Source organism: Balaenoptera acutorostrata, chromosome 4, assembly GCF_949987535.1.
Source record: "Balaenoptera acutorostrata chromosome 4, mBalAcu1.1, whole genome shotgun sequence".
NCBI classification, from domain to species: domain Eukaryota; kingdom Metazoa; phylum Chordata; class Mammalia; order Artiodactyla; family Balaenopteridae; genus Balaenoptera; species Balaenoptera acutorostrata.
This window is the reverse complement of record NC_080067.1, coordinates 11,904,834-11,915,881: the sequence shown is the minus strand read 5'-3', so window position 1 is coordinate 11,915,881 and position 11,048 is coordinate 11,904,834. Positions and strand designations below refer to the sequence as shown.

At 42.9% G+C, this 11,048-nt stretch overlaps 1 protein-coding gene across 2 annotated transcripts in view; it reads left to right on the top strand.

The window, feature by feature from the left end:
• Positions 1-8,922: 8,922 nt before the first annotated feature.
• Positions 8,923-11,048, top strand: part of CAPN7 (calpain 7) — a 37,368-nt gene continuing 35,242 nt past the window's right edge. The window contains exon 1 of one of the 2 annotated variants that reach the window (XM_057545277.1): positions 8,923-9,318. In XM_057545277.1, the coding sequence (XP_057401260.1) occupies positions 9,217-9,318 (102 nt within the window). In that variant the 5' untranslated portion in view covers positions 8,923-9,216. The remainder of the gene's footprint in view (positions 9,319-11,048) is intronic. The other variant, XM_057545276.1, reaches the window with a different exon arrangement.

Genomic DNA, 11,048 nt, shown 5'->3' with positions numbered 1-11,048 from the left:
TCCTTGATCCTGTCATTATCTTATCTTGAAGTATCTGTCCACAGGAGACAGATTCCAGATGCTCAGCCTGGGCCCCATCTACCTCCTGCCTCAAGATTACTTCCCTTTTTCCCTTTAAAACGTTCATGTTCGAACAAACTCTTCAGAGGTGGTTTTTGGGGACACTAAGTCCACCGTCTCCCCAGATTGCTGGCATTCTGATTAAAAGCATCTTTCCTTTCTACCAACATTTGTCTCTCTCTTGAGTATTGATTTTTTTTTAATCTTTATTATTTATTTTTCGCTGTGTTGGGTCTTCGTTTCTGTGCGAGGGCTTTCTCTAGTTGCGGAGAGCGGGGGCCACTCTTCATCGCGGTGCGCGGGCCTCTCACTCTCGCGGCCTCTCTTGTTGCAGAGCACGGGCTCCAGACGCACAGGCTCAGTAGCTGTCGCTCACGGGCTTAGTTGCTCCGCGGCATGTGGGATCCTCCCAGACCAGGGCTCGAACCCGTGTCCCCTGCACTGGCAGGCAGACTCTCAACCACTGCGCCACCAGGGAAGCCCGAGTATTGATTTTTGAGTGGTGAGCAGCCAGACCTGATTCAGTAACATCTGGGCCTCCAATTCCTTCTCAGGACTCTCAGGGGGTTGTGACCTGTGAATTCCAAATTCTGAAACACATCTGGCTCCAAGGATGTGATAAAGGACAGTAGACCTGCACTCATAGACTGTAAGAAAAGGACCTGATAAACACTCACATTGCCTGTTAACAATGGAGCTCTTCAGATGATGCTGTTGGGCTTCTGTTTCCCCACAGAGATCAGTCTCCAGGATGAGGGATTCCAAGCAGCTCAGAGGCAAGACTGTTCCAGGACCACACGTTCTGCCCCTGAACTGACAGATCACTCCCTGAAACAGCCAGAATAGTAATGAGTACAGTCAAGTGGAGCAGGACAGAGCTTGGTCAAATATCTCATATTCGCCAGGCGCTGTGCTAAAGGCTTTATCTCATTCAATCTTCCAGAAACTTACGAGGTAGGTACTGACATCCCCATCTATGTCAGCTCATTTGTCCCCATTTAGATGAGTAAATTGAGGCTTAGAGATGTTAAGCAGTGTGCTCAGGTTTGCAAACTAGAAAATCATAACAAAAATTGTGACGCAACTTTCTCTGTCAATTTTCTTATCTTTGCTATTCTGGTGGAAATTTAAAATTCTGACTTCTCAACTTTGTTCCATGAAAACTAAAAGGGTAAGACTGTTGTATTGTTACCATGCCAATTTCCTGTTCAGATATTGTACAATAGATTTGCAAGATGTTACCATAGGGAGAAAATGGGTAAAGCATACCTGGGATTTTTCTGTATTATTTCTTACAACAGCATGTTAATTTAAAATTATCTCAAAATAAAAGTTTAATTAAAAAAAAAAAAAACTAAAACTGCCCTAAAAAGATGGTTTCCCCAGACTTCTTTTATACCTTTTTGAGAGATGATGCAGTACTTTGGCAATGCAATGAGAAAACTGAAGGGTGATGTAATAGTGATGATTTATTTCATTATTACTTCATTGATTTATGCATTCCATCCTTCTTCTGTTTTCCTGTTATCTTAGTATTTCTTAAGCACAGATTGGAATTATTAATAATGAAGTAATTTATAGAATGATAAAATAGCAAAATATTATAACACACAGAAAAAGATCCCCAAAGGTTGCTTAGATACTGAAAGGTAGCTGTGATCTCTAAAAAGATCCAATAGACCCATATGATAATTGCTAAATAGAATGATAGATTTTAGATAGATGGATGAATAGATAGATAGATAGGTAGATAGATAGTAGGTAGGAAATTTTTTCTTGGTTCCTTGGAACAACTTTAATGAAGAATAAAAGTCATTGAAATATCAATCCCTACAAATAATTAAAATTCCTCCAGAAAGCAACTCAGAAACTAAAATTGGGTCTAGTGGTCCTTATGGTGTACTGAGGGTTAAGACAGAATCCAAACCCTTAGCTTGGCCAACAAGGCCCTGCATGGTCAGTGCCTGCCCCCCGACCTCCCTGGCTTCTTTGTACACCTTGACCCTCTCATGCTCTCTGCACCAGCCACACCAGCCTTCTCCCCAGTCTTGTTCAGTCTTGTCACAGGGCCACTGTACAAGCAGGTCCCTCTATCTGGAGGGACGTCTTTGCTGACCGCCTAGTTAAGGTCAGTTTCTTTTTCATAAGCTCTTATAGGATGGAGTTAATTACCTTTGGAGCACTCCCTCCATCTGTAACTATTCATTCACCACTGGATTTTTTTTAATTGAGGTCTGTGTCCCCTGGGAGACCAAAAGCCTGTGAGAGGAGGGCTGTTCCCGTTTCCACACACCACTGCATCCACAGCTGTCAGCAGTCACCCACATCCTCCCTGAGATCCCTCTAAAATTATGAAGAGAAATAAAGTACAAGCCAGAGGATCAAAATGGCAAGATGTGGGCCCAAGGTAGCCTGCAGATCTGCACTGTTGGCTCATAGCGTTTAGAAAAACACTGGAGTTTGTGTTCATTTAAAAATCAGAGATTTTCACACTAAAATTTGAATTTCTGGCTTCTCTTGATTAAAAAAATAAATTCTGGGCCCATATTCCCTTGAACTTTCTAGAGCTGAGCAGTGGCTGCCCCAGTTAGCAGAGCACCTCTCTTCAACTCAGCTGTCTACCACCAGCCTGCTTCCATTGTCCCTATTTCTTGCCTCAGGGATGGAGCTATAAACCCCATAGAGCCCCAGGGAAGCTTGGGACTGGGAATCACTGTGCTCTTCAGGGATCATGGTAGGTGTTTTAAATAACTGTTCATTGAAAGAATAAATCAGTGACCATAAACATCTGTGTGGTAACCTGCCACTACGCCATACAGGTGCAATGTCACATGGAAGCACATGGTGACAGTGTGCTCTCAGAAATTCACAAATCTATTGTGGCTGGTGATGCTTTGCAGTAAACGGGATGAACTGTCCTACAAACCCTTTTTGTTTGGTTTTTGCTTGGTTTTCAGTTCTTGATATGCTTGTTTGTTTGTTTGTTTGGTGAGATGGCAATGTAATCCTGTGTCCAAACAAGCACTTTCTCAATTTTTATCGCCAGCCAGACTTCAAATTCAGGACCATATGAGTGTGTGTGTATGTAGTTAGGATGCGTATAACATTAGGATTATATAAAATTAGGAGACATGTAAAATTAGGATTATGAAATTTGTATATTAAAATATACAAATAAATTTACAGTGTGTATAAATAAAATGAAGATATGCATATATAGTTAGGATATATTTAAAAATTAGAATAGAGAGACAGAATTAGGGTATCTGTATACATGTGTATATATGATATATATATACACATTCTAATTTTGTATATCTTCTAATAGTGTGTGTGTGTATATATTTATATATATATTCTAATTTTAGGTATATATTTGATTAATTGAACATATGTCATTTACATATTATATATATTTAAGCTATATATAATATAACCTACTATATATAATACATAAATTACATATATATTCAATTAATATATCATTTATATATAGTTAAGACATGTATAAAATTAAGATACATGTATATAATTGAAATATATATTTAATTTAAGATATATAATTGGAATATATAGAAGTAAATAGGATATATATACATTTTGGGATATAAAAATAATTAGGAGATATATATGCATATCAGGTTGAACCATAGGAAATTGAAGATTGCAGCAGAAGATATTCAACTGTTTTTGACCTACAAAAATGGCAGTTTCATATAGTCAAACCTAATATTTCAAATGGGCCAAAATAATCATATCTGTTGGAAAATAAAACTCATTTTGTACAATCTTCCCTCAGAACACTCTGTTGTCTGTTTCTAGTTCCAGTGTCCCCAATCTGTCAATGATTTGAAAAACTGGTCCCTGATCATACTCGTGAGCAACTCTAACAAGAAACCAGGATCCAATGATGGTTTTTCTCTTCCCATGTGGGAGGTCACAGGGTGCTGTTTGTGGGAAAGAATATTATTTCATTTTTCCATTATAGGCAGACCTCATTACAGATAGCATGTTTTTTACTAATTGAAGGTTTGTGGCAACCCTGCGTCGAGCAAGTCTATTTTTCCAACAGCATTTTCTCACTTGGTGTCTCTGTGTCACATTTTGGTAATTCTCACAATATTGCAAATTTTTCATTATTATATTCGTCACAGTGATCTGTGATCAGTGATCTTTGATGTTACTATTGTTATTGTTTTGGGGCATCACACACTGTGCCGTATCAGACGGTGAACTTAATCCATAAATGCTGTGTGTGTTCTGACTGCTCTCTCTCCCTCTCCCAGGGTCTCCTTATTCCCTGAGACACAACAATACTGAAATTCGGCCAATTAATAGCCCTGCAATGGCCTCTAAGTGTTCAAGTAAAAGGAAGAGTCACACATCTTCATTTTAAATCCAAAGCTAGACGTGATTAAGCTTAGTGAGGAAGGCATGTCAGAAGCCCAAATAGGCTGAAAACTAAGCCTCCTGCACCAAACAGTTAGCCAAATTGGTGAAAGCAAAAGAGTTCTTGAAGGAACTTAAAAGTGCTGCTCCAGTGACCACACCAATGATAAGAAGGTGAAAGAGTCTTATTGCTGATATGGAGAGAGTCTGAGTGGTCTGGATAGATCAGACCAGCCACAACATTCCCTTAAGACAAAGCCTAATCCAGAGTAAGGCCCCAACTCTCTTCATTTCCATGAAGGCTGAGAGAGGTGAGGAAGCTGCAGAAGAAAAGGTTGAAGCTTAGCAGAGGTTGGTTCATGAGAAGCCACCTCCATAACATAAAAGTGCAAAGTGAAGCAGCAAGTGCTGATGTAGAAGCTGTAGCAAGTTATCTAGAGGATCCAGCTAAGACATTCATGAAGGTGGCTACACTAAACAAGATCCCAGATAAACTCTTCTTCTTCACAGCTTCCTGCATTAATTTTTCGGTGGACAAATTCAAGCATCCCTTCCTCTGGGACGCGGTGCGAGCATCCACTGGGCTGATTTGGATGCTGCTCCTCTGGCCCTCCCAGCCCCTGACTTACCCTTCTCTCAGCAATTATTAAAGGCTGTTTGAACTGTTGGCTTATGCATGTCTTACTCACTACAGAGTGAGGTGTTTTGGTCATTTTGTTTTGATCCCCACTGTCTGGCCAACAGAATTACTATTTGTTGACTGAAGTAATAAATTACCATTACTGGGTTAGCAGCTTTAAAAAAGAGTAATAGTACTACTACTACTATTTTTATTACACTATTGCTACTATTACTATTACTACTACTACAACTCTGTTTTCTACTTACAGTGGCTCAGATGGTGCTATTTCCATTAGCCTCTGCAAGGCTGGATTTCACAAGGATGCTTTGCTGCTTCCTCCTGTGAAGCCATATGTAAGAAGGGAGCCACAGATTCAACAACAACAGCGTGGGCTTCCTGAACAGAGGTGTGGCCAGTCTTCTTGAACTCACCCCTCTCTCTAGGTCTCTCTCAGCTCTCTGGAGGGTGGGGGACCCCATACTGCAGGATGAGGGCATTTTGACCAAGCACCTCTGAGTGCTTAACGTTGGGCAAATTCTGCCCTGGTAAGCATCACAGACCTGGCAGAGCAGGTGGCAGTGCTACTGGACATACTGGCATACATTCCCCAGAGGCAGCTGTCATGAGGCTCCACCACCTCACTCCAGGGTTTTCTGGATAATCTGTGATTGCAGAATATAATGTCAATATATAAATATCAACTCTATTCCTATATACTAGCAAAAACAATTGGAAATTGAAACTAGATAAACAACGCCATTTAAAATAGCATCAGAAATATGAAATGCTTGGAGATAAATCTGCCAAAAGATGGATGTATAAGACCTGTGCCCTACAGAACATTGCCGAGAGCAATGAGAGAAGGCCTGAATACGTGGAGAGGTTTACCATGTTCATGGATTGGAAGTCTCAATGTTGTTAAAGACTGCAGATACTTTGAAGCTTCGACTTGCTTTTACCCAGCTTTATCTCACACTCTCTCATTTGTCTTTGTATTTTCAATGTGTCACTCTGTGCCTGGCACCAAGCAGGCATCCAGTGTTCAGTGAATAAGTGAACAAGGAATAAGGGAATAAATGAGCAGGTCCCAGGAGGGGTCACAACTGCCTGGGAGAGTTAGAAAAGCCCCCTTCAAGGTGGGCTAGGAATTCTATAAGCTGAGATGAGAGGGGAACATTAGACACAGAAGTCCTCTTACGAGCGAGTAAAACTGCATTCATCTGCTGTAACTTGGGGATCAGTTCCTGCCAGACAGTGGCTGCAGACACCTCCGGAACACACCCTGAGCTCCTGTTCTGAAGGACCTTCTACTCTGTGTTAAAGAATTTCTATTTCATTCTTTAGAATAAAGATGGGGGAGGGCGCATTGAGTATATTTAGTTGGGGAGTTCACTCATTCAACATTTTGAAATATTTATCCAACAGCTGCTCTGGGCCAAAGCTTGGGCTTAATTCTGGGATAAAACTGGTGAAGACAGAAACCATCCCTGCTTCAGTTATAAAACTGTTGCAGCTAATGATGGGAACCATGTTTGTGCCAGGCAGAGTCAAATTCTCCACCTATGCTCTTTACAACAGTCCAATGAGATAGTTATTACTATTAACTTCACAAAATGTGAAGAAACGGTTAAATTAATTAAGAAATGAGTCCCATTTAAATGCAGGCCAACTGACTAAAATAATTTTTTTTTTTTTTAGAAAGTGAATTTTTTTTTTTTAGTTTAATTTTTATTTATTTATTTATGGCTGTGTTGGGTCTTTGTTTCTGTGCGAGGGCTTTCTCTAGTTGCAGCAAGTGGGGGCCACTATTCATCCTGGTGCGCGGGCCTCTCATTATCGCGGCCTCTCTTGTTGCGGAGCACAGGCTCCAGACGCGCAGGCTCAGTAATTGTGGCTCACGGGCCTAGTTGCTCCGCAGCATGTGGGATCTTCCCAGACCAGGGCTCGAACCCGTGTCCCCTGCATTAGCAGGCAGATTCGCAACCACTGCGCCACCAGGGAAGCCCTAAAACAATTTTATTGAGGTGTAATTAAGAAAAATTAGAAGCATGCATTTATCTTTTTTTGCTGTACAGCAAAGTGATTCAGTTATATATACATATATTCTTTTCATATTCTTTTCCATATGGTTTCTATATACAGTAGGACCTTGTTGCTTACCCATCCTATATATAATAGTTTGCATCTACTAATCCCAAACTCCCAATCCTTCCCTCCCCCACCCCCCCTCACCCTTGGCAACCACAAGTTTGTTCTCTATGTCTGTGAGTCTGTTTCTGTTTCGTAGATATGTTCATTTGTGTTGTGTTTTAGATTCCACGTATAAGGGATATCATATGGTATATGTCTTTCTCTTTCTAACTTCACTTAATATGATAATCTCTAGATCCATCCATGTTGCTGCAAATGGCATTATTTCATTCTTTTTTATGGCTGAGTATTATTCCGTTGTATATATTTACCACCTCTTCTTTAACCATTCATCTATCGATGGACATTTAGGTTGTTTCCACGTCTTGGCTATTGTAAATAGGGTAGTAGCACACATTTAAAATGTACAGTGTGATGGGTTTTAACAAATGGATGTACATTTTGACATCACCCACCAACAAGATACAAAACATTTCCGTCACCTCCAAAGGTTCCCTTATCCCTTCCCAACCATTGATGTAATTCTGTCACTGGATGGGATCTCTTTGAGGGCGAGAGAGTGGGCTCTTGTCCAACACCCAGAAATGAATTGTCCGTGGAGACACCGCACTGACAAAGCAAAAGACTTTATTGGAAAGGGTCCCTTAGGCGGACAGCAGCAGGGTAAGGGAACCCAGGAGAACTGCTCTGCCTCACGGCTCGCAGTCTCAGGTTTTATGGTGGTGCAGTTAGCTTTCTGGGTTGCGGTTGTCTCTGGCCAATCATCTTGCTTTTGCCTTCATTTGGTCCAACTCAGGGCCCTTCCTGGTGCATCCTTCAGTCAAGATGGTTTCCAGCGGGAGGATTTCTGGGGAGACTGGCAAGACATCTTATGGACTGGTGTCTCCTCCGCTTCTTGGCCCCTCCTGGATTTTCCCTGGGTTGGTTGTGGGTCCTTCACTGGTTTTGTGTTCTTTTGAAGCATCCTGAGGTGGGAGACTGAAGCAAAGGTGTTACGGTGCCCCGCCAAGGCAGGCAGTTTTAGTCAATGGCTCCCTAACAACTTCTTACGTTGTTGATTAGATTCCTCTTTGCTAGTGTTCCTTGTGAACAAAGCCGCTCAGTCTGTATTCTTGTGTCTTGCTTCTTTGACTTGGCGTGAATTTTGAGTTTTATCCGTATTGTGGAGCCTCTCACTAGTTTATTTTTATTATTTCTGAATTCAGAGTTTTAAGGGAGAGAGAGAGACATTAATCAAATAATCACCTAATTGAGTATTTAATTACAACAGCATTAAGTTAACCTAAGGAGAAGTACACGGGAAAATGCATTACCTTGTTTGTTGACAATTCAATCAATACCATACACTGGGGCATGTATACAGGGTTAATTAAGACTCAGCTTGTGGATATAAATGTTATTAAAAAGTATCACATAAGAATCGTATATCCTTACTTCACTTCCCTAACTAAAAAAAAAAAGTCATCTCAGATGATGTTGGGAAGCACTGCTCACCTTCTCTTTACACTCAAGAGGGGAAAAATGTTCCAGGAGGCGCATGCGCCCCTCCTCCTAGCCTGGCCGGCAACAGGCTCCACAGTCACTGCCCGGACAGGCCGACTGCGAAGCCGGCAGCCGCTCAGACGTGGCACCTCTTTTGCCTGCCCAATCCCGGGCGCCCCAGCAGTCACGTGCACACGGCACCGCGCAGGCCGGGCCCTGCCCACCGCCCGCGCCTTCCCGCACCCTCCGGCGAGCCCGGCAGCCCAGGCTACCGAAACACCTGCGCCCGCCCGGCTGCGCCTGCGCAGTGTGGCCGGTGGGCGGGACGGGGAATGCGGCGGCCGCGGAGCGAGGCTGTCCGCGGGCGAGGAGTCGGAGTTTTGCCGAGGGGCCGGTCGGCGTCCTCTCTCAGCCGCCGGAAGTGAGCTCCGCCGCTCTTTCCGCGCGGCCCGGGTCCTCGCCCGGCCCCCGGGCGCGCGGCGGTTGGCGGGGGTCCTCGGCGCGGGGCAGCCATGGACTCGGCGGCGCTGGAGCGGGACGCGGTGCAGTTCGCGCGGCTGGCAGTGCAGCGCGACCACGAGGGCCGCTACTCGGAGGCCGTGTTTTACTACAAGGTGGGCCGGGGACGGGTCCAGGTGCCGAGGGGACGGGCGCGCTCGGCGTGGCGGTCCCCCGTCCCGCTGTCCCTCTCGGGGCGGTGGCCGGGCTGAGGGGTCAGGCCTGCCCCCGCCCCAGGGTCCGGCCCGCGGCGGGCTTGGTCGCCGCTTTGGGGTCGGTCCTGGCCGGCGAGTCCCCAGGTGAGCGCTCCTGAGGGCGGCGGCGGAGCTGGGCTGTCAGCTCGCAGCTTCTCACCGTCACGGATGTACACGGAAACAGTGCTCACGGAAGAACGCAGAAAGTCAATCAAAGAATAAAACATCGCGTATCCTAATATCTGACATCTACGTATCTTTGTTTTTCTACGCATGTATGTGTACACACCTTTTTTAAAAAACAAACTTGGATCAGACTGTTTATACTTTTTAAAATCTGTTCTTTTCATTTGAACTTTTAAAAATTTTTGATGTTTTTTAAGGTTTCATAGTATAAACTTGTTAATGATAGATGTATAGTATTCCATTATGTGGGTGTGCCACAGTTTATTTACAGACTCTTCTGGCCATTTTATGTTCATTATGGATCTTCAGCATCATAATACCCTTATAGCTAATGCTTTACACGTTTCTTTGATATTTCTTTTGGGTAAATTACTGGGGCCAGAAATACTAAATCAGAGTAGGAGCTCACAGCCCACCCCTGCTCCCCAATCCTGAGCATTTGCAAACACACCCCTCCGGCTCCCCGTGCAGACAGCTGTATCCTCTTGACGTTGTCATCTTTTCTTTTAGAAAGAATTCGATAATACGGTAGTCGTAATTTTTTTCCATAAACCTATATGCTGTCAATAAGGTGTGGTTTGCTTTTCTCAGATTAATATTTGATTGCCTTCATTTTATCATCTATATTTAGAGACTTTGGGTGTGTTTCAGAATCATTCTTTTTGGACTCTTTTTTTTTTTTGACAATTTCATGACGGTGGTATTTCTTTAAAAGTAAAACTGTGTTTTATGAGTTTTGTGAAATAACTGACAAATGTTCATAGGTAAGAATAGTGCCATATAAAATAGCTTTTTTAAAGCGAAAGGAAGTACTGTACAGTGCCTCTTGTTTTGCTGTAGGATGACACGCGTGTTGTTACAAAGAATTTCTTTTCCTTGAGAGAATCAGAAAAGTGGTTGTGTTTCTAGGAGCTATTTATGTAAACTGTATCAGATATTTAGTGTTTTCTGTCTTCATGCTGTTCTGTTAGGGATGCCTTCATTGTTAATCACTTTCAAGTGTAAACAAAATGAGCAAAATAAAGTTGATACCAACAACTTAAAACATTAGTTTTAATATTTACATGTACAGTTATATTTTCCTCCCCTGAAATATCTGAATTGCAGAATCTGAGGAAAACATATCTTTTCTACCCCCAATTTCCATTTGGATCAAAACTGTACTCTTCTTACTGATTTTGTAGGTTCAGGGAAACAACTCCTGCTCCAATAACTGGATTCAAAAAGTGATGCTCAGTAGATGGCTTCTTTGGATCCAGATAACGAGGCGTGAGGTTCCTTGAAGTGCACACGCTTAGATTACTGCAGGGAAGGTGGTGGTACTTGGGAAAGTCTCTCTGTGGTTCTTGTGTGTGATAGCGTTGGTCACCCTCCTGGAATGGTGATGGCGAGAATGGAGGCTTTTCCTCGCGAGCACAGCCTAACTGGCTGAGAAAGTCATGGAATAACTGGAAGACAAATCCAGT